The sequence below is a fragment of the Falco punctatus genome, assembly GCF_963210335.1.
Source record: "Falco punctatus genome assembly, chromosome: 2".
Taxonomy (NCBI): Eukaryota; Metazoa; Chordata; class Aves; order Falconiformes; family Falconidae; genus Falco; species Falco punctatus.
Window position 1 is genome coordinate 77854727 of NC_137581.1, and position 24454 is coordinate 77879180.

The 24454-nt window shown below is 41.8% G+C and overlaps 1 protein-coding gene across 5 annotated transcripts in view; it reads right to left on the bottom strand.

Moving 5' to 3' along the window:
* The window catches only part of ERG (ETS transcription factor ERG), a 168495-nt gene that overhangs the window by 105506 nt on the left and 38535 nt on the right, over nucleotides 1-24454 (bottom strand). For 2 of the 5 annotated variants that reach the window (XM_080376638.1, XM_080376637.1), the window contains exon 2: nucleotides 4134-4221. The exons of 1 other annotated variant lie outside the window; for it this stretch is intronic. In XM_080376638.1, the coding sequence (XP_080232764.1) occupies nucleotides 4134-4172 (39 nt within the window). In that variant the 5' untranslated portion in view covers nucleotides 4173-4221. Of the gene's footprint in view, nucleotides 1-4133; nucleotides 4222-14128; nucleotides 20375-24454 lie in introns of those variants that run through there. 2 more of the 5 variants (XM_080376640.1, XM_080376639.1) reach the window with 2 other exon arrangements.

Consider the following 24454-nt stretch of genomic DNA (forward strand, 5'->3'; position numbering starts at 1 on the left):
GGTACTTAATGCCTTCTTTGCCTCAGTCTTTAACAGTAAAACCAGTTACCCTCTAGGTACTCAGCCTCCTGAGCTGGAAGACAGGGACAAGGAAGAGTAGTAGAGTGAAGTCTCCACAGTCCAGGAGGAAATGGTTAGTGACCTGCTGCTCCATTTAGACATGTACAAGTCTACAGGGCCAGATGGGATCCACCCAAGGGTACTGAGGGAACTTGCAGAGGAGCTCACTAAGCCATTCTCTATCAACAGTCCTGGCAAACTGGAAAGGTCCCAGAAGAGTGGAGGTTAGCCAATGTGATGCCCATCTACAAGAAGGGCAGGAAGGAGGATTTGGGCAACTACAGGCCTGTCAGACTGACCTTGGTGCTGGGGAAGGCTATGGAGCAGGTCATCCTGAACATCATCACATGGCACGTGCAGGACAACCAGGGGATCAGGCCCAGCCAGCACGGATTTATGAAAGGCAGGTCCTGCTTGACAAACCTAATCTCCTTCTATGACAAGATGACCCATCCAGTGGATGAGGCAAAGGCTGTGGATGTCATCTACCTGGACTTTAGTAAAGCTCTTGACACCATCTCCCACAGCATTCTCCTGGAGAAACCCATTGCTCACAGCTCAGATGGGTGTACTTTACACTGGGTTAAAAGCTGGGTGGACGGCCAAGCCCAAAGAACAGTAGTAAACGGAGTTACTTCCAGCTGGCACCCAGTCACAAGTGCTGCTCCCCAGGGCTCAGCACAGGGGCCAGTCCTCTTTAATATCTTTATCAATGAACTGGACAAGAGGATCGAGTGCATCCTCACTAAGTTTGCAGACGACACCAAGCTGGGTGGGAGTGTTGGTCTGCTTGAGGGCAGGAAGGCTCTGCAGAGGGATCTGGACAGGCCGGACTGATGGGCTGAGGCCAATTCTGTGAGGTTCAACAAGAAGTGCCGGGTCCTGCACCTGGGTCACAACAACCCCATGAAATGCTACAGGCTTGGGGAAAGAGTGGCTGGGAAGCTTCCCAGTGGAAAAAGACCTAGGGGTGTTGGTTGACAGCTGGTTGAACATGAGCTGGCCTGTGCCCAGGTGGCCAAGAAGGCCAACAGAATCCTGGCTTGTATCAGAAACAGCGTGGCCAGCAGGACAAGGGAAGTGATCATCCCCTTGTACTCAGCACTGATGAGGCCGCACCTCAAATACTGTGTTCAGTTTTGGGCCCCTCACTACAAGAGGGACACTGAGGTGCTGGAGCATGTCCAGAGAAGGGCAATGAAGCTGGTGAAGGGTCTGGAGCACAAGGCTTACTAGAAGTGGTTGAGTGAACTGGGGCTGTTTAGTCTGGAGGAGGCTGAGGGAGGATGTTGTTGCTCTCTACAGCTACATGAAAGGAGGTTGTAGGCAAGTGGAGGTAGGTCTCTTCTCCCAGAAAACAAGTGAAACGACAAGAGGAAATGGTCTCAAGTTATTCCAGGTGAAGTTTAGCTTGAATGTTAGGAAAACTTTCTTCACTGAAAGGGTGGTCAAGCATCAGAACGGGCTGCCCAGGGCAGCAGTGGAATCACCATCCCTGGAAGTATTTAAAAAACGCATAGATGTGGTGCTTAGGGACATGGTTTAGTGATGGAATTGGCAGTCCTGGGTTAACAGTTGGACTTGATGATCTCAAAGGCCTTTTCCAACCTAAATGATTCTATGATTCTATGTTTCAGGAATGGAGCACAAAAGCTGTGAGACTGGTTACATTTTCTCCTGGTAGTAGGAAAGGCCGATTTCAAAATAGCACACATAAAGACGCACATAATGGAAATGAAATCACCCTTTCTGCAAAAAGGATGTATCTGAATATTCATATTGCCATATTCATTTATCTTTCACATTAATTTTCTGCACATGTTCAGGCAGAAAATACATCTTAAAATCTATCAAATATTAATAATTCAGACACTTCCTAGAAAGTGATCTTCAAAGTTATAGCTTTAAACGTGCAGGAATGAGGCTGTGTCTGCTTATTTAAAAAAAATAAAAGAAACAATACCATGTGACTACCTGATGGAGTACAGTTAATGAAACAAAACCATACCAAGGATGAGCGTAATGAACCAGTTTGTACCTTCTACATCACCACAGCAATAAGAGATAGAAAAGCCTATCATACCAAATAGTCTTGCCCATGTCCCATGTATTGCACTTTCTAATGGCTTCTTTTTAACATTGTAGTTACGTCCACTTTTAAAGTCTAAATGAATAAAGCAACGATGGCAGCTTTCTGAAGACCGTTTAGACCAAAGCAGACCCTAATGACATAAACAGAAATGCAAAGGATTTGATGTCTAGTTGGCTAGCTTTCCTATCCCAAACACAATATTAAAGTAATTGCTTCCTCACGCCCTTTTTCAGTGCAACTTCTGTGTGATGTTCTGCTGAAAACAGGCTCCTGCAAGTTCCCTTGAACACGTCATTACAGAGATTTTTAGACAGACCTCTTTTACTTGCTGTAATAAGATGCATGCATACCCAGCCTTGCCCTCTCAAACTCCTAACTCCCATGGTTAAAAAAAAAACTACTTCAGATACCAGTTTTGGCAGAAAGCATGAAACTGAGTTCTCCTTAGTGTTATTTCTGGCCCTGTGGACACGTAGACAGCATGAAGAGGTACTAAATCCCCTTCAGTCTTTTGAAGTCTTACTGGTTGAAATCCAGGTGACGAGACATGTTGAGGTAAGACTGCTTATGGGGGTTGTGTTTTTCTGTTTCTTTCTGTAAAAATAACCGAGGATGAGAAGACTGTGAAAGTGCTGGGTTTTGGAAGACTTGGAGAGAGAGAAGGGACAAGCTCTCCCACTACTGCCACTCATCCCAGTAGCTAAACACAATCCAAAAACACTGTAGGAAGGTATATAGAGAGGTTCTTTCATTCGCTACCTTTTTACAGGAAACGTGAGTTGTTTAAAATAATATTTCATTTTTATTCAGTTAAAAATAAGTTGTAAAATGAAGCTTTTCTATAAAGCACTGTTGACTGGTAGATAGCAGCCAACTGAGCAGAAACTCCACCAAAGAAGTTGTACAAAATATAACTTCAAGGAAAGACAGAAAGATGGGGCAGAAAGGTAGGCAGAAAGAATAAAAGAAAACTTTTCACTTACAGCCTGCTTAGCATGGCTAATCTATTTATTTGATTGCAGCAATCTTACTACACCAACTTACTACTACCATTTTCAGATGGCAAAATCCATGTGAGTGAGAAGCATGCAGTTTCATCATATTGTTTATATACAAAGATCAGATGGCTTTTCCCACCTAAGACATTGCCATACAGATGTATTTTGATTTTTCAAAAGAGAATTACTGTTTTTCTCTAGAAGTAGTCAAGAAACCGTGTCTGAACAAAACTTCTAAATGATGAAATAGTGAGGCAGAAATAGAGCGTCCCCCAAACCAGTCAGTTTGCAAGGCTCAGATGCTGTTGTTCATGTGCAACACCCCAAAATGTTTTGATCTTAGCAACACATCAGCTGTGCCTGCTAAGTCTAGTTGGTTCCTAATCTTCAGTGAAGAAGGATAAGAAAACCACAGTAGCCATAGTAATCATAATAATAACAATACGTTAAGAAACAGTACACCACCTTCTGAAATGTAGCAAAACGATGTTGTTTTTAAGGCAATAGCACAGTTCAATGTCTACACTCCTATGACTTAGATAAAATTATGCACTGAATCTTTTCAAAAGGATCCTTGTTCGCCTTTGAATTTTTGCATTATGTTCATGTTCCTTCTGCAGTTGAACTTTACGTTTGCCACTGGCTTTCATGGAGCAGAACTGGGGACATATGAATTCAGTATTTTTCAAGTAGGTGTATTTCATCAAGCATACCAAATATCAATGGATGATCAAGAGGTTTTAATCTTAGAAAAAGTTACCCTTAAAATATCCATGTACTTCAGAGCACATCAGCACAGGTGTCACAACAAAGACTGCAGGACTGACTCAGACAATAGCATGTAAATATCAAGGAATAAAAGAGCCACTGTTGTGCAGTAGCATGATTTACAAACATTCAAGAAAACCTGCAATATGTATACATATTCTTTAATTTTATGACTCTCAAGACATCTGAGGTCTCACAAAAAACAGAAAACTAACCTTGATGTGAGCTGCTGGATCTGGGACAGTCTGAATCATGTCCTTTAACAGGCCAGTGTGATTACCAAGAGCTCAGATCCCAAGGCAGCTGCATAACCAAAGAAACAAAAATCATATGATTATATTTTAGAAGTTTATTTTCAATAGAAATCTCTTATCTTTTTATAGACTGATAAGCATCTTTCCTTCCCCAGACAACCTTGAGAACCAGTACAATTGAAGCTCTAAGGCATTTCTGTTTCCATACAGTCTGCTTGGGGTACACTTCATACAGGAGAAAACAGTCGGCCCTGAAATTCTCGTGGAAAATTGGTCTTTGTCTGTAACAGACAATTTTCCCAAAATAAGAACTCTGGGATGTGCTCTGCCCTGCACAGCCCCATTATTCACCTAAGATGTCAGGATTGCCATAATCCTTTCTTACCAATTTAGAAACACATAGCAGGATTGGGACAGATCTGGAGCTGATATAAGTTAAGTATCATTTCACTGGAGTTGTACCCATTTACAAGAGCTGCAAATGTGGTCCAGCCGCTCAATTACAGCACTTCAGAGCATGGATCTTCTGGGATCCCTTATGCATGTCCGGTAATAAAGTACAGAGGGGTTGGGGAAGGTGGGGTGCATTTGTCTGCATGTGCAGGGGGTTGACCATTAAAACCATTTTAAATAATAACATTATATAATGTAAATAATGTAGAGTACTGCTCAGTAACTAGAACGTCAAATAACTGCTAATAAATTGGGACTGGTAAGTCAGAAAACTAGAAAACATGTGGGGAAATGTAGGAACATGAATATCATTTAAAGGAATCTGGCTTTTTCTCCATTCTCCCTAAAAGCCTGGAAATTCCCATTTCTCATGCAAGAGATTTCCTTTTGCCCATGACGTTGAACTTTTATCTTTTAAAGAAGCAAGGCACTATCAGGAGAAAAAAATATCTTTTCCCTCAGCATTAAGTTTTTTTTATTTATCTGCTCTCACATCTACGCTAACTTCCAAATCAAATTGCAAGTAGCTTTTACCTATTTACTCAGGAGAAATACTGATAGACTACCACTGAGTTGCAGCTTGCCCCAGAAGCAGTCTTCATGACATAAGGGAACTATTTGTAAACTATGGTAGTACACAGTGCAGTTAAAGGTACCACCATTCAGATACTCATATGCTTCCCCCTTACTGCTTAAAAGAACCAGCATTGTGCCCCTTTCAAATCCATGAAAACAAAATACTTAATTTGATGGCCTATTAGAGAAAACCCCAAACAAGCTGAATTTCCACTTTGTACACTCTCCTCAGCTATCTGTGGATGATCAAATGAGATACTGATATAATGCTTTTAAGTGAAGATTTTTCTTTCCACAGAACTTAAATATCTTTAAAAGCAACAGACACTTGTTTTGGTAAAAGCAAACTTTCAACAGCAATGTTGTTCAGATTTAAGTCATACAGAAGCACTAACGGCACCGACATACCTTTCAGTTCCCTTCCTCCCTTCCCTAGTAAATCAACACCTGCCATGTTATTCATTGGATTTATGGGATTTGTATTTTAAGCTTTTGAAACACCATACACAGGATCTGGAAACTACTAAACTTTGTTTAAACTGAACAGAAAAATACTTCAAGCCCAGTGCTGGATCATGTTTTCACAGTTTGGATACCTTCTTCACCGTGTTGCCATAATGGTACCTCACCCCCAGCAAAGCAGCCTACCCAGTGAAGAGGGGACTTGTGCCACATCAGTGTTTATTTCTGTCTCTCTAGTGTCTTTGCTCAGTGTGCAAATATGCACTGTGTCTCTCCTTCCCACTCAAGCATTTTACTTGGTTAATCCACGTTTCAGAAGAGAGGTGGAGTTAGATACAATTCAGGAAGCAACTTCCAGCAACACCTAGACAAAGAGGAGGGGCTCTGACGATCCTTACAGAGCTGAGTACTTCTCCCCTTCTTTGTCCCTCTGGAATGCTGCTTCTGTCCTGCCCTGGAGCCTGTCCCCTGCCCAGGACAAGCTGCATGCCATGTTGCATTGTGGTGGAGAGGGAGCATGGAGGACCCCCAGTTCTCCCAGCCTGCCACAGCTCAGAGAGCCGCTCAGCTGGAAAAGCCTGACAGCAGTGCAGGGATTTCTGTCTCTCCTGCACTCTCACCGCCTGGGTGGTTCACCCAACAAAAGCAGGATTTTGCGCTTAGGAAGCACGTGTTGAGCTCAGAGGTGTGGACTCCATTCCAGATATGCCCTGTGTCACTCTGGGGTGGGAAACAGACTTTTCTTTCAGAGCTCAGACTTGCTGGAAGCTATTGAGGTTTAAAAGTTGTCTGAACTATGCCAAGGCCCATTCATATCACATCTTTTCCCCAAGAAGACGGATTCTTTATAGAAGAGAAGATGACAGAGAACATTTGCAAACCAGTTGCCAACTCTGCACCACATGGTATGGGAATTGAAGGCAAGCAAATGTTAGCCAGTATGAGTTGGAGAGATGCATATGCAACTGTTCTGGCCATTTGATTTTTTTCCCCCATACTGCTGTGTAGCGGTGATCCTAAAAGGGGGAATCATGCTTTAAACTCAACCTTTGGCAGCGCATTCTTCTTTCTCACCTGGATATTCATTTATAGCTACTCTAAAATGGGACATGTCCTAGTTTGCAAAAAAGCCACGACTTTTGTCTTTTTACTTCTGGAAATCATTGTTTAAAAAGCTGTGACTGTTTTCCTTGCTTTTTTCCAAACAGAAATATAATTTTAATTATTTCAGATCCACCTTTACTGGCTGGAATTGGAAGCTTCCAGACATCTGGTACTAACTGGCTGAACCAGATGGTATTTATAGCCAGAACCTCCGCCACCCCCACCCCAAATTTCATGCTGGTCATGTTTGTGCTTGATAGTGTGTCACAGGGTCTGCACGTGGCTGAGGATTTTGCCCTGCATCCCCTGACTAGCATGACTCTAACGTACAAGCCAAAATGACATTAAAGCCTGGTTTAGGGAGCCATCTCTTTTCAGGAAAATGAAACAAGGACATCCTAACACAAACTGAAAGTTAAGCACTTGCTTAAGAGCCTTCTTGATTTAGGGTTTAACCCTGGAAGGATATATTTCTAGCCACAGAGCAGGTTTTCTTATAATTCCCAGCATCCTGAGTTAAGACTAGCTTTCCTTAATCCTGCTTTAGCGGCACAGGTCCCCGTGGCACCCCACCTCACAGGGCACTGCAGAGCAGAGGGACAGCAGCAATCCTGGCAGCACCCAAAGGATGGACCCTGCAGCTTCGGCTGGCATGTGGCCAGGTGCAAGTCTGTCATATGACCAAAATGGAAAAAGGCCCTGTCGCATAACAGGAAGCCGTCCCACTACATGAAACAAATAATTGTTCATTGGGTCAGTGTAATCAGGGGGACTGTGCATGCCTGGTCACCCAGCTGGAGCTACAGAGCTGCTGTGGGGCCATGGTGCAGCATGGATGGGGAAGCAATGGCTTCTCAGTGGAGCTGGAGCACACGTTCACTCCCACCCCACAACTGACATGCCACCACTGACTGAAAAGAAGCTGTATTTCAGTTATGTATGGAGGACAGAGTATGTACTGAGCATGCCCCAAGGACCCTGGGAAAGAAGGCAACAGAGGACAGGCAGGAGACTGCTGGGACAGTAGACCAGACTCACGTGCCCTGCCCAAGTCGCTGAGAGAAGAAGATATCTGGCATCAGGTTGTGGGCAGCATTAATTACTGACGACAGGATCTGGGTTTTGGTACTGGTTTCCATCGCCTGACATACCCAAAACACCATTCAAAACCAATGGCAAAAGTGAAAAGTAGCGATATTGTGCATGAGAGGGGAGACACAAATTCCCCACTGATGTTCAGGACAGATTAAAATACCAAGATAAAACCATGTTAGCGCACAAAACCAGCCAAACTTGGGTATGCCTGTGCTACCCCACACAGGAGGAGACAGATAAACTATGGAGTCTGTCGTCTTTCTGTGCACGCATGCATGCAACCCACGTTTTTGGAGTTTTGTAAACACATCAAAGGGTCACAGAATTATGTACAGCTCTAGAGTTGTCCAGATGTGATTGCATTGTTTTTTCTTTTTATAGTTGTTTCAAAAGGATTAGCCTTTTTAATGTACACATATACTGCCAAATTACTGAGAAGCTGAATGTCCCCTCTATACGGGGTACAGTATGCAACCCCCTCTCGTACATTTTTGCATTCATGTTACCTTGCAGACAGGAACATAGGCCCATTTTCCATAATTTGGCATGCTGTGCTCACCTAAAAAAACCCAGCAGGTTCCTCCCAATGTGTCCTACACCCTGCACTGAAATGCTGCGAGAGAGCATGACCGGGCAGTCGGCAAAACTGACGGAAAAAGGCTGCGGGCCAAACTCCCAGCAAAGTGACGCCCACGCAGAGCAGAGCTTGGCTGCAGCAAATAAAGAAACATGGTCCGTGCTGCTGATCTGCTGGGGATGAATGTGGCACAAAGTACTCACCTGCAAAGGGAATTATATTCAAAATACAGCCACAATGCATATCCAGTACCAGGTAATGAAGGGCTGCCTAATCAGTTGCAAACAATTTCAGAATTGCTGGGCCAGATTCCTGGTGCAGTGAAAATAAGGATGATACTAAACGGTTACCCAAGCACAGGCTGCCTGGGAGAGAAAAGCACCAAAGCTCTGCCTGCAGGACAGCGGCTCTCTCCAAAGAGCTCTGTATTGCTGCCGCTGGGACGGAAAGAGCCTGCACTTTACAAATATGCGAATGTCAGACCGCATGAAACGCTGTGCACCGGAGGTGTGCACACACGTACAGACACACACAGACACAGGCACACACTCTGGTATGATGAATAATACAGAGCGGCATTGCACTGAATATCTAGCAGTGCAACTTTAGGATGTTTACCATTACTCACAGGAGGTGAATCCCTGAACAGTTATGCAGACTATCCCAAGTGAGTGCCAGCAGGACTTTCAGACCCCCTCATACTGTCATGCAACTGTACTTGTCACATATTTTACAAGAACTAATGTTTCTCAGCTGTTGGAGAACTTTTGAGACATGCATTTCTAGACTTTTATCAGGAAATCTCTTTTTGTGCTTCTGGGTCCTACCAGCACTGGTGAGACAGCGTGTAAAAGAGAAAGGCTGGGATACTCCAAAGGCAGAAGGACTATAAACCTGCTCTCAAAGGTGTGTAGAAACAGCATAAGCTCCTGCTGCTGTAGCTTAGAGCTGTGCTTCTTTGATAGATGAATGCCCTACATGTGGTTTTCAGACTTTCTGTGATTTGTGGACACCTAATATCATTCCAGTTGTGGTGGAAGCCCGTTATATAGCAAACTTAAGCCAAATTTAGGCTTGCTGTACTTTAGAAGTAGTCTACAGATCTGAGGAGCTGCAAGGACCACTAACTGAAAACCAGTGTGCAATCACTCCCCTAGAGCTGCTGCTGCCACCTTGTTCATATCATAGGGCTTTAGGGAAATTAAGTTATTACATTAAGTTATGAAGTTCTTTAGATTAAGTTCTTCAACAGGACTAAGAAGAGAAGAGGTGAAATCCTCATCCACTGAAGTAAACCGGACTTTTGCCACTGTCTGAAGCAGGCCAGTTCACCCACTCTGCCCTCGTTGATAGGTGCGGAAGGGAGCAGATGGTTACAAGCATGCAATCTGGGAACTGCTAAACAAACAAACAAAACAAGCTTCTTGCATAGCATGGTACTATAAGCTTACGCTTTGTCTTCTCTAATACTTCCAGGTTTAGAGGAAAGCACTGTAGAGGCAGCCTGAGTCAGCTGCTGCCGGAGCTTTGCAAGAAGGTGAGAGGAACCTGGCCAGGGGCTGCAGCAGACCACAGCTCACTGCACTGTGGATGTGTATTTCTGGGGGGAAATGGCTCAAAGAGCAAAGCCCAGTAGTACGTAGTAAAGAAAGGCCCAGAACTGCAGTCACAAGAATGTTTATAATTCAGTATTTGCAAACCAGGGCTCTGATGAGCAGACTGTGAAATACAACTGTTCCAACCCAGGGCCAATATTGACAGCAGAGCTGCATGACATGAGCTTAAAGCTTTTATGCTTAACTTGGGGTTGGGTATAACCACTTCAGTGTTAGGGTTTGGGGATTATTTTTTTTTTGCTTCTTTTGTTGTAATGTCTCTGCATTTTAACAGCCTCAACAATAAAACCCTGAGGAAAGATCCTGCGATGCTCATGAAATGCTGCTGCCAAGGCAGTTCACCTGCAGTCAGTGCATATTTGCTATTAGGGTAGGACTTCGTGATTGCAGGTGGATATCATGAATAAAATAATAAAATAACAAAAATTTATTAGCACCCACTGCTATCGAAAGACTTAACAAATTATTTTGAGCTGAAGTCACAAGCTAAGGAAAACTAATACCTCTTTTTGAAAGATAAAAGCAAATGAAAGTGTTTTAGAAAGTGAAACAACAAGATCCAATTCAGTATTAAGAAAACCAAAGTAAGAAAATATGTGGCAATCAACATTTCTACAACTTTCCATTCTCTACGAAACCTTTTTGTATTTATCCTGCCCTTGCAGCACTGAACTCAACGGGTGAGTTGTACACCGTCTGATGTCCTTAGTTGCAGGAGTGAAGCAATGCTACGTGGCATCGATTGTTACAGCAGTAAATTAGGTTCAAGAGATCTGGGTTAGAAAAGATTCCTAATCTGTGAATCTAGTACACTTCTCTTCTGTGCTTATGAGCAGAGTCAATAAATCGTAAGTTCTTTGTGAGCAATTTCAATTGAAGAATAACTCACTGATCATTTTCCAAGTATACCTCCTTGATAGTTTGGTTTTTTTTTAATAATATGCCATTACTTGTTAAAAAGTATCAGTGGGAAAAATGAAAGCTGAGTGGGGTTGTTTGGTTGATGTTTTTTCAATTCTGGCAGCTGAAAAATTAGATTTTTCACTTTCGAGAAACACCTAAAGAACTTAACAAAAAAAATGAGTGCTAAATGTGAGTGCTAAATCTCTTTCTTTTTTTCCTTTGGGTTTTTTTTTTCTTTTCTTTTTTTCTGGAAATAAAAAAAAAACCTTCCTTGTCCAGCCCTCCTCCTGAAAAGCCTCCCAAGGGTCTGGTTTTATGACCGGTTCATGCTGCTAAGTTCTCTCCCTCACACAATGTTAGCACTATTTCTGTCAGTCAGATCAGAGTGCTGGTTTAACTGGCAGCAAATCACTTTTCTGATGGGACTCCCTTCCAGCAGCACCGGTTCCCTGATGCAGCCCGCCATGGTGCCCCTGGGTAATGCACCGCAGAAGGGAGCATGTGCCGGCTTAGGGTGGTGGGTAGGTAAGACTTGCTCCTGTCGGCAGCAGACGTGGGCTTGGTGTGGTTCAAGCTGACCATGAAACCACAACTTGAGTATTACTGTAAGCAAGTCAGTAACTGCCAAAAAAAAAAAGCCATGTGTCACCACCTGTTTGTGAAGGCACAGATGGTCAGGGTTTACAGTTAGCTCCGTAGTAATAGCAACACTCCAGGTCCTTCACGTCTGTGGGGCAAACGGATGCATCTATCTGAAGATGTGTCTATGCCATCTGTGTCTATGTCTGTCTCTCCTGGAGTTCATTGAAACTGAAGATGGAAGATGGATTTTCTTCTGGGATACAGAGCTGATCTGCATACATTTTTCTTGGAGGGCTCAGTCCTCCTACAGGGAAGCCACAGCAAGTGTTACCCCGCTCCTCCCCCCTTGGAGGTGGAGAAGGCACATTTCTGTGCTACCACCCAAAAGTATCTGTGCAGCTACTGCTTACTTCACGCTCCAGCCCATGATCTCAAGGGAGGATACAGCCCTAAATTAGCTCATTTACAGTAGGAACTTTAGACTAGAGCCAAAAATATTTGTTTTTATTAGTACTCCCTATATAGTATGTCTCTGACCAATAACTTGTTTTATTTATTTTTTTGGCAAATTACCATGTTCTTATTCAAAGCCGTAATGAGGATTATATATCAATGTGGAATGCAGAGCAGCTATTCCTGAAACTCCCAACTGCATATAAAAGAGTTTGGAATTCCCCAAACACTATCTCTTCAGTCCAGGCCACTTACAAATGTGGTTAACATGAATGAAGTAATATCTTCAGAAAGGAAGGAGACTTTTGAGTCACGTCTGACACATTTAACTACACCAACCACTTTACATAGCTGAAGGTTTTGATTGCCTATCTTCATACCAGGCAGGGGTGTTTGATAATGATTACTCCCTGATGCTTATCCTGTTACAGGATACTTACACACAGGCATGGGATACCAAGGGCAGAGTTAATGAATGAATTCAAGACTTTGTTCTCTCCAAGTGCAAAACCACAGAGGTCACCAGAAAAGTTCCCAGATCAAGTCAAAGTCCTGCTTGGTGCACTTTGCTGCCCTTCTATTCCACGCTAGAGCTGCCCTGTCAGATTTCTCTGTTTAAGTATTCAAACTCAGCTCAACTCCATGCTTGGCTGAAGGTGTCCACCAGTCAGCTCCACAAGAATAAGACATTTGGCCACAAAGTAACCACCACATAATTTCTGCCTGCAGATTATAATTACGGGCCTTAGTGCTCCACAGAAATATGACTTTCCAAAGAAAAAGAGTGCCTTGCACAAAAGCCGGATGACATCAGGAGAGACATATAGTAACAAATAGTAGTTTCTGATTTACATTCACTCCGCTGTTAAAGCCCAAGCTTGTTTCAAACGTTTTAACCAACGTTTCACTTAAAATTACATCTGCTGGAAGATACAGCCACTGCTATCAAAAGACTTAAATCACAAATCATTTTGAGCTGAAGTCCCAAGCCAAGAAAAACTAATACCCCTTTTTGAAAGATAAAAGCAAATAAAAGCATTTTAGAAAGTGAAACAACAAGATACAATTCAGTAATAACAAATTACGTATCGACCCCTCACGGTGCATCTTACCAGCTCCCTCAACCTTTCCTTGGCTAGTGCCTCTTGGACTTTAAGGACATTTGTTTGAGAAAGATACATGGCTTAGCCAATGCTGGCATTCTGCACCCAGCTCTGGTACCTGAATTTTCCAGGCCAGAGGTAGCTTTGTGAACCTGAAGGACGGATGATGCACAGGAGATTAGACTAGATGCTCTAGCTGCCCTCTAGCTGTCAGATACCTATGCCTCTATTTTTAATTTTGTTCACAACAGATCTGTTTCTAATAAGCCCATGGAAAGTGCTAGGCAAGAATCTGAATGAATTTTGCATGACACAGAGCATTAGGGGTATACATTCACATTTTCAAACACATTTAAGCATCTAGTACAGACTGATGGCATATACGTAACAAACAGAAAACAGTAGTATTTTTTAAAAGTCATAAATAATTGTGTGAACACCTCACAGACTTTTTGAGGATAACTACTTGATTAAATTTTCATAATCAGAAATTATATACACCATGCACTTTCAATAATTACTGAGTACATTAGACTAGTGCATTATTTACTGCAGATTAACTAATAGTTCTGCCAAACCTAGAAAAGTCCTGAATTGTTACAGTGAAAAACAATATCTAAAATCTGAAGAATCTTAAATTAGGTTTATGGGAGAACTAAAATGTAATTCTTAGCTTAGAAATACATGAGCAAGAAATCAAAAATAGTTAACATTTTCTCTGCTTTCAATAAATTTCCTCGGTTGTCATATTCAAGAAACATATATGCTGTTCAGGAACAGAATGTACTGGCATCAAATCTGTTGCATGCAAGTGCTCACTTTGGGGATGCAACAAATGTTTCAGTAATCTGCACTGGAAAGTTGTCCTCGTTTTTCTTCCCCTGGGTTTCTGGGGGATGCTCCTTGTTCTAATGAAGAAAACCATTGTTTCGATAAGCAATATCATTTTTTCCCCCTGTGTATACGGACTTGCTCTTGCTGGTCCACGGTGCTGCGAAGAGGAGAGACAGCTGTGTGTCCTGGGGAACTCACCCATGACGCAGCAATGTTGAATGCCTTCTTTGAAGCTGTCTCAGAGCATTGGTGGGGAGAAACTGCTGTAATTGCCCAGCCCATACCTGTACACTCCAGTCACAACCTACCAACCCTTTTCTTCTGCTGTGGCACCTCACTTCAGGGGTCCCTGTGCCAAACTGCCTCAGCTGTCCGTTTTGTGGGTGGGCGCTGTAGATGCACCCCCCTCTCAGAAGTTCCCCTGGGGAGTGCAGAGTTCTGGGCCCTAAACTGGGCTCAACAAGTACTTTTCTGAATCAAGTTAAATCAAGAGCAGACTGTGTGAACATCTACTACATCCCATGGCTACTCACTGAAGTATACTGACAAACCCTATCACAGAGAAAATGCCCACAGAGATTTGGGCACATCCTTTGTGGACCTAAGGTGTTCCAGGGAGTGTGGAAAATGGTCCCATATGTGCAAATGTTCCAGAAGGAGGCCTGACTTAGATGCGGACATTCACTGAAAGTGAAACAACACTTGACCCAATAGTCAGTTGAGGTGTCTGAAGCAGGTTTCTCCAGCACAGCTTTGTTTTCAAAGACATTTGTGGTGCCTGCTTCCCTTCTACAGCAAGGTATGGGTGTCCCCTGCCATCAGAAAAATAGGAGGGTTCAGCTTATGGGATGCCAGCAGCAGAAGGAATGGATAAGTCCTCTGTGAATGGATAAGCAAAACAGAGAGGGTGACGGAGAAGTGTGGATGACCCTTCACAATCTCCTGCAGGATTTCTGTTGTTCTGAAACTCCACCCTAAGGATGGCAAAGGGACTTCACAGGGAACAGCAGCATTAAGTCAACCAACATGACTAGCAACACCATTTTTTTCTTAAAGTATTCTTAAAACAAAGTGTAAATACATGTGGTGATCTTTCTTTAGCGTATCAGTAAATTAAGCTAGGTTACAGTGGAAATAGTCATTTGACTACAGAAGAAAACTAAGCAGAGACTTTGAAGTTCTTCAGACCAATTTTACTTTGTTACCAAATGTTTTTTCTCCTTTTGTATGTCCTTGGCATAAACTCCTTTTTTTTTTTTCTGTTGGTTTAATTTATTTTTTTACTTGTGGCACTTTCAGATGTTGGAAAGTAAAAGAAAAAAAAATCAGAGCAGCTGCATAAACACGAGGTATTTAAGAAATAAAGTGACTTCCATTAAGTGTTAACTTACACTGCAAGAAGCACTTTGAAAGTATGTATCAGAAAGACTGGCACTTCCACTGCAGCTTGAATCTTGCTTTATCAATAAAAAATGTTAAGGCATTATAAAAATAGAAATATGGCATATCCTTAGCAAGAAAGTAGTTTGGAAGGATAGAAGTCATCTACAATAATGCTTTGATTTGTGACCTTCACAGCTTTGTTTTCATTTTTATTTCCAATGCATTTGAAGAATGTCTATAAATAGCTAATACTGACTGAATGTATAATTTTAGGCTCATTTTTTCAGCATCTGGATTTTGCAGTAGTTTGCTAGATGAAACACAGACCTTTACTGACTTGTGAAACAGTAAAGTCTAAAGTTAAGCATTTAGAAAAATAATATTTTGTGGATCTAAATGTATTTCCTAATAGTGAGTGTAAAGCTGTAACATGAAATCTGTAACACGTTATTGAACCTGTGCTAAGCAAAGATGCAAGTTTGATTTAGAAATGTGAAGAAAAAAAATTCACATCGAAAAGTCACTCATTAGGATCAACTGAAAACTCCTAGTGTGTTTATTTCTCGATATTGCACAGTAACTGTCTGCATTCCTCCTCACACACTATTTAAGAACAGAAGGAAGAAGAATGCATTTAGCTCACCAAGCCTGATTTCACAGCAGGCAAAATTACAGCAAAAGCAGTGCATGAAGTTTTGCACGTGGATAAGTGAAAAAGAAATATTAACGATTCCAATACATTTTACTTACAATTGGAGAAGAAAAGCAATTGCAGGGTTAAGGCAGGTTTCGCTCACCCTGTGGGCTTTTCCAGCAGAACCTTGTAAGGTGCCGCTGGCAAAGAGTTAAGAGATGCAAGCACCTCTGCACTTTGGAAGTAGTTTGCCCAAAGAAAACAGGACTAGTTTTAATGTATAAAGACGTGATTAGACCTTTGCAAGAATAAGGCTGCAGTTACCCTCTTGCTTAGCTTTCTTTCAAAATCAGGACTTAATGGAAAAATACAGCTTATGGTCCAGACTTTCCATAGATGTAATAGGAAGTTTGGGAATGGGATACGGGAGGGTTTGCTTAAGCAGTGGGGCCTTTTATATTTAGTTATTCTGTAATTAGTTGTTTTTATTGACATAAGGCATACAGATGGGCTTATACATTGCTATAGAAATACAGCCAAAGTTTATTATCTTACTACATTTATCGCCTTGCCTTCCATTGTGATGGTTCACAAAAGCACACAACTAGCACAGGACACAATCCTGTTTACGTTACAGAAAACAGCAAAAATATCACATATTTCAGCCATGCAAGATCAGAGTCCAACCACTATGCGGGCGCACGCATGTATTTCACCCACTTCTGAAGGGGTTTGTGCCTAGAAGGAAGCAGCAACTCTTCTAGCAGAGAACACTTCTGCACAAAACACCTCATTTCCAGAACTGGCAGAAATAGATGGCAGTGCTAGAGACAGGAATAATTCAGATTGTTTCTTTAGCAGGGGAAGCCCAAATAATGCCTTGCCCCTATGAAAGTGGTACATTCTAGATGGTATTTGAGGGCTGGTGCTTTTGCATGGGAATTTTGCCAAAGGAATTTAACACACATCTCCTGTACCCCAGGCTGGCTGCCCACCTCTTCTTCTGGTTCAGCCATACACAGGATACCTCCACACAATGGGTCTAGCCTGAAATTGTTTTGCTCTCAAGAAAAGGTTCTTCCAATATTTTTATAATTCAAAATTTTCTTTTTGTTCTCTCCCTCCAAAGCAACAGATCCCATCTCAAATTCTCCTGCTAAAAAATGATGAGACATAGACACATAACGATTTGGAGAATTTATGGTGGTTCAAAACCTGATTGTAGAGTCCAAGTTTAGGACAATTTTTTCATATCTCTACATATTTGTTTGGATTTCAGCCACTCTTCCCCAAAGGTGCAACGTTAAGCAAGACCCATCAGTATATTTAAATTCAACAAATAATCCCCTTTCTTTCTTCCTCCTGCCCTCACCACCACTCTGTACATTTCCTCAAAGCCAACTACACCTAGGAACTGTTCACACTTTTTTGCAATGTTTATGTCTAAAATATTCCTAATTTCCAGGTCTCACTCCCATTCCTATGCTCAGTGAGAGATGACAAATATTTTATCCAAAAATTATCCAACCTTTCCTGACAATTTTTCTTCGAAAGCCCCATGACACTTCTGTGCTCATTCTGACCAGTTTCAACAACAACCAACAGTACTGATGGCAATGTGAGCATCTGGCTTTTGTTTCAGGCACAGAGATGCTGTCAAAGGAGGCGGTGTGTCCAGCGGGACTCCAAATACTGTGCTGCCCTCAGGTCCCCCATATGGTGAACTCCAGACCCACCATGGACATCTTGCAAAGGAGAACCAATCTAGATGGCCGAGGACTACAAAAACAGGTGTGGTGTTGAACTGTGATCCTTTAAACTGCTTTTTGTTTAACATGAACTTACAATGTAGGGTAAGTTTTACTTCTACTTTTACCTTCTTCATTTGCTCATCACGACACCCTTTCCACTCCTCACTAACAGAAACTCCCCACAAGTTAACACAAATGCACAGATACCAAACAGCACCAAGTTTATCTCCACCTGCTACAGCATAGAAGAAAATCCTATCTCATGCTGGGAGAAGATGCTGTATGCATTTAACAATGCCTTCTGACTCTACAACACGCTCCCTGCAGCACCTCAGTGTTCATGTGGTGGAACAGATGTAAGGTCTGGGGAAAGAGAACCACAGAAAAATTGTGGTTGGATGGGACCTCTGGAGTCATTTGGCCCAACCTCTGCCCAAAGCAGGACCAGTTACAGCAGGTTGCTCAGGTCCTTGCCCAGCTGGGCTCTGAATATCTCCCAGGCTAGAATTACACCACTACTCCGGCCACCTGTTCCAGTGTGTGGCCACCCTTATAGCAATTTTTTTTCTTGTTTCTAGTCACAGTTTCCACTGTTGCAACTTAAAATGCAATCCCTTGGACTTTTGCTTCACATCTCCAAGAAAAGCATGGCTCTGTCTTCTCTACACCTTCCCATTACATAGCCAAAGACTGCAGTATTTTTTTTTCTTTTTGTCTATTCTGCAAACTGTGGACCTTTTCCATTCATGCTTTTGATCTCTTGCTCAGTGCTACACTGGCTTGCTACAATAGTCAGGTACTAACATAATTCAGTTCAGCTAAAAATCAGAGAGATTTAATGTCCGTCTCTGTGGGTGTGTCTATACATGTGTGTAGTGTTACAAGTGAACGCATTATTTCAAAAGCATATGAACCCTTAAAACAGGAAGTTAGGGTATGTTTCATTTCTGAGGGCCAAATAGGCATTGTAGGTACCTCATACTGACTACACGCTAAAAAAACTTTATGCCATCCACCAGTGAAGTAAAAAGAATAGGCATGTGGTTGTGGTGGCCTCATCAGTTCTTCAAACCACTGTCTTGCCATGTCACAACTAATGTATGATCATAGTTTTAATAGGTATTCAAAGTTCTGGTATGGCTCTAAAAGTCCATTTTCTGTTCTCCAAAATTATTAACTATTAGGAAAAGTTATATGTCAGTACTAAAAATCTTTTTTAGATATTTTAGCATGTAGATTAATATTTATGTTTTCTGTAACATCAGTCTTGCATTTCCTTGAGCAATGGTATTCCTAAAAGAAAAGAAAACCCCCAGAAAACCTAGCTGTAAGTTCAAAGAACATAACTGAATGATGTAAAATATTTCTTTTAAATGTAGATTCAATTTCTTCCACATTTTTATGTGCCAGGTGTGTATAAATGTCAAGTACCAGATCTATAACAGCAATGACTCTGCTTTTTCAGTAGAATTAAAAAAGTAAATCACCATCCTTTCCACCCCAAGCTTTGACTCATCTTTGCGCAACCTGCTAATGAAATATAGTTGGGATGAAAAAGAAACAAATCAGCATTGTCACTTCCACTCTCTTTGATGCTTGCAGTTGCAGTATGCCATATTTTTAAAGACAGCAACTCGGAAGTTTACTTTTAGAGTGTTTGCAGGACTGGTTATATATTATCCATGTGTTTCACCTTGAAGCAGCTCGTATCTTGCAAAGGAACCCCTTGAGTAGCTAATTGATGCAGCCCCAGATACGAACTACAAAGATCAAATGCCCAGATCCTGCTCAGCTCCCTCTCATATCAGTGGGCATTGGATTTGACTGAAACTAATATGGAAATGAGCAGTGGAGAAGAGAGCACTCTGAAATCAGACAATACACCAAAATGAAGAAAGCAAAAAAAGAATGAAATTCCATTGCAGCAGAAGGATGTGCATGGTGGGGAAAGTTGATTAGGATGGTGTTAGCGATGGGTATGAGGCTCTTCCTTTATGGTAGACAGAAACGGTATGTATTTCCTAAGGCCTCAGTGGTACACATGAACTTGTAACAAACTAGTTTTAAAGTGCCAACTGACTTCAAAATGACTCAGGATTTCCCCCAGACAATGTCACAACACCACAGATCCTATAAGATTAATTCCATCTTGCCTCAAGGAATTGGCCTCAACATCCTTTTTCTCCTCTTCTTGCAGAAAGGCAGGAGGAGATAAGACGTGGTGTTTCCAGAAGCACACGAAGTGCAATGATTTGAAGGTCTTCGTCTCTCGTCTCGCTTCTGAGGTCTTTAGGGCAGCTGGGGACCCACATACTACCATCTCAGGGACACAATTTTCACCATCGATGGAAAAATAACATGCTCCAAATATCTTCCCTTTTCCACTGGCTACAGATATTAATCCTGATGGAGTTTAATGGAAACAAAACAGAAAGCAGGGCACTACAGTCAGGGGGTAAGGAACAAATAGGTCTACTTTATATTTGTGGAACAATTAGTCATTAATTAGGCCAGTTTCACATTTGGAAAAGGGGAATAGCTTTAATTAGAGTGGAATTATATCCCTCTGACAGACTTCAGAGGGAAATCTAATGGCAGGATGCAAACTATAAAGTCTGCCAGGCTTTTACAGCATTTAATAGTTTATGGAGCATATTGTAAGTATACAGTCCTTTCAGTATGTATAACAACCATCTGCAACAAAACCTTACGTCTCTGCCAGGATTGGGATGGGGGCAGGGTGGGGGGAGAAGAATTTTAAAACAGTAACCAAATCCCCAGCTTGGATCAAGCATCTTAGTAACATTTTTTTTCCCATGGAATTCTTGCCATAGAATATAAAGAAAACATGAAATGTCACTTAAGGAGATAAATATTTAATGTCTAGCTACAAAGTATACTTCTTCCTCTCAGTCATACTTTTTTTAGCTATTAACTAGAGGAAAGGTCTTGACATGAATTTGCATCTAAACAAGTAAAATTAATCTAATTGAAGTCTTCTGTGACTCACGCCGGGGCTGAGAACAGGCACTGGTCTCAACATAAAAGTTTCTTGGGAGCCGCAGTTGTTCTGCAACTTAGTTTTCATTTAGTTAACTTAAACCCCCTTACAGGGGGATATACAGCAAATCTTCCGTTGCAAGCTGTGGGGTCATTCCTATGGAGTCCAGAAAGAACTGACTTTGAGGCAGGACAATCCAATGACAGGTATTTACCTGAAAACACAAGCATATTCCCATCCTCCAAAATCAAAATCAAGCAAGAAGGAACCATAAGCACGTTCAAACCCTGCAGAGCAGAGAACAGGACAATGTGGTACTGGTCATGGAAATACTGCTGATATTTTTATTTCTTGGGAGAACCACTCCAAGCAAAGAGTGGTTCTTCTTCTTTTCTTAATTTAGGGATGATGACTTCATGGATATTTTTTTTTTCAGTGAAAAAAATATGCAGCTTTCAGCTGCCCCTAACTATTAGAAGATCTGAAGCAAGTTTCCACAACAGTCCTGCTTCCAACAGGTTTTGTGGGCACTAAGAGCCCCGGCCGCTCTCCCTGACTTTGCATGTCTCTCTCTGCGCTGGTGGCTGCCACACTCCCTGGATGATGGGGGGGGCAGGTTCAGCTCCACCCCACAGCCCAGCCCAGCCCTCCTGGGAGCACAGTCCAAGGGATGTGCAATGGGATAGTCAAAGATGCAATGGGCCTTTCAACTGCTCCTTTTGGTTTTCCATAAATAATTAGACATTCACTGTAGCAGGGACTAGCATGGATGTGTCCTACTTTCCGTGTGTCTCAGCCATGGGGCTACAGTCTTTTTCACCCTATGACCAAACATGTTACTGAAAAATGGACCCACTCCTACAGAGGGAATGGAGGGAGACCCATCTGACAGCACCCTCTGATACTATAATGAGGATATCCCAAACAGGAGAGATCCCATTTTATATCCACACTCTATTTAAACCATGGTAAGGATTTGAACTGAGGTCTGGGTGTTCAGAGCACCCTGGAAAATGCATTTCCATGGATGATGAAGGCAATCAAATTTGTGAACTTTTAAGGATGTATTAGGAAGAGCTTGGGGACAACACTTCCAATGGTCAGATTCACAACAGTGCTAAAGAAGTGTACAGAAGAAAAAACTATTACCCTAAATGTTTTGAAACACAGTTGTGGGCACCCACCCAGTGTTGTGGAAGTCTGTGAAACAAATGAAAGGGATTTTAAAACAATAAGTGGGGCTTAGGAACAAGAGAATTCTTACAGAGAATTTCCTGCCCCTTTTCTCATCTCAGCTATGGAAAAATCTGATACTTCTGGTAACTGAATCTCAAATTATTCAGGACTACAGATATAAACCAACACCTCGGGTACCAGTTACAAGCTTGTTGGAAACTAACACAGGTGATAACCCCCCAGCCAGCATGCTCTTCCTGCATGCACTCATACAAATTAACAGGTGAACAGTGCAGCCAGTGTGCATAGTTGTTATTTTCCATAAACACTGGAAAAAACTCATTCTGGGAGTAATTTCATAGGCAGATTCCCTGCTCAACTAACATGCCCTCAGGATACAGGCTGTCTCTAACACAGTCATCAGGTGAAAGGCAAATAAAGGAAAAGAGAATAACATGTATGAGGGAACATAGAGGCAGGGAAGGAGACAATTTATTTTTTTTTTAAAAAAGATATTACTTTCCACAGGAAAGAAGACGAGATAATAGCAAAGGAATAGCAGAATAACACATTGGCCAGCTGTCACATCAGCAAGTTAAGGAGGATAACCAATACTCTACTTAGTGCCAGTCTGCTCTTTACTATACCCTTTAGAATAAAGTGACAACAGCACACCGTGCCTTCTATGTCCAAGTTGCCCAACGGTTATGACCATTACAACCATTTTAAATCCTCTCTTATCTTGGAAAAGAGCTTTTACTTTATGAAAGGTCTGTCGAAAGGGAGCATGGCAGAGGGCACAATGCAAGTCATCACATAGTTCAACACAGTAGAAAAGCAGCTCTGCACTACCTGCACATGGAAGGAAGTTCCCTGTCTCATTAAAACAGGATGGACAGCCAGCTACAGCCATGCAGACCTTCTAAAAGAAAAGACAAAGTTGTCTCACATTTGCCTACAGACAGGCATGTATTCAGGTTGTTTTATCAGTTTAACCCAAAACAAAATACTTTTTTTCAGAATTTTTTATATTGTCATCATATTTTGCACCTTTAGTTACAATATTCCTCATCTTTATAACCGTCACTTTCATGTCTTGATGCACCACGTTCATTTGCTTGCAGAAAATGAAACCACAGTGTATTGTTTTGTTGAAAACACTTACATTAGCCATGCCATTTATTCAGAATGTTCTTAATTCTCACATATTTTTTTTTTACACTTGAAAGAAATAAGATAGGGACATTCCCTAATCACCTTTATTTTTCAAGAAAACAATGTCTGCCTGTCATTCCACTTTAGTAGTGGTGAGAGCAAGAAAAGACAAAGATAACATTAGTACAAATATTTTCTCAGAATGTTGTTTCTTTGCATGGCAGCAAGAAGTCCAAGATACTGTTTCCCGAGTCAGCCAGTGATTTTGTCAGTCCAGTCAAGACAAGAAACAGGACAGATTTTAAAAAAACTGCCTAGCACCCATTTGATAAAGGTAAAGATTCAAGAGGACAAGGAACACCCAAACTCATTAATTACTTCAAATAGCTTAATTATGCTTCATTAAAGAAAAATTACTCTAACCTACATTATTATGATCTACATAACATTTACCCGCTTGTTCTATACAAATTTGTGTTTGAATGTAGCCGTATTTTTCTTGCACTTAGCATGGAAGAAATCATGAAATAAAATAATTTAGTAGTAAAGTGCAGAAACTCAGGCTGACACACACACCCTTAAACATGGAGGCTTCCTACCCACAGAGTAAACAACCTGGAGAAGCTGAAAGATCATAGACCACAATCTGGTCCTGATTTCTTTGCTCAGTACATGCTACACATTCCTTCCAGTTCTTCTGGCTAGCACCTTAACATAAAAAGCGAGAGGTTCTCAATGGCATCAGTAAACAGAATATTCCTTCCGAGCCCTTTCGTTTTAATGGCTATGTTGCTGCTGTTTTCCAGGCTCTCTCCAGCTGTTTGGAGCCTGAGACATCCAAAGTTGTTGCTGATTGCAATGGAGGAGGAGGATGGGTGGCCAGAGCTCCTGCAGCAAAGGCTAACTGTGATGGTAAGAAATTTCTGGAAAATACCATTCGAACAGCTGGGAGATCAAATACCCATCAAACAGCTGGGTGACCTGTGACCACCAAGCCCTCTTTGGAGCTACCAGTGTGCTGAGTGGGTTGGTAGCAGCAGATACACTCAGAAGTCCACTGAGCTGATGGCATCCCTTTGCTTGATATTTACCAGCATGGGAGAGTCTCCATGTGGCATTGTTTGCAGCTGGCCCCCTTGTGTACAGAGGTCTTGCACTGCTGGGATCTGTCTGGGTGGTTTCTGCATGGTATGAAAACAAAAAGTTGTCACAAAGTCCAGACAAATTTACGCTGGGAGGGGAAATTTCTTCCCTTGAAATTCCTGTTCTCACATTTCCCTCTGCCTGAGACTTTATCTCTCCTGCTCATCTTGGGGAAGCCATGGGAATGAAAAAACCAAGAGTCTTTGTCAAGAACAGGACTAGACAGTTAATCAGCAAAATAAATGAACCTATAAAACTCCTAGTACGTAAAGTAAAACTGC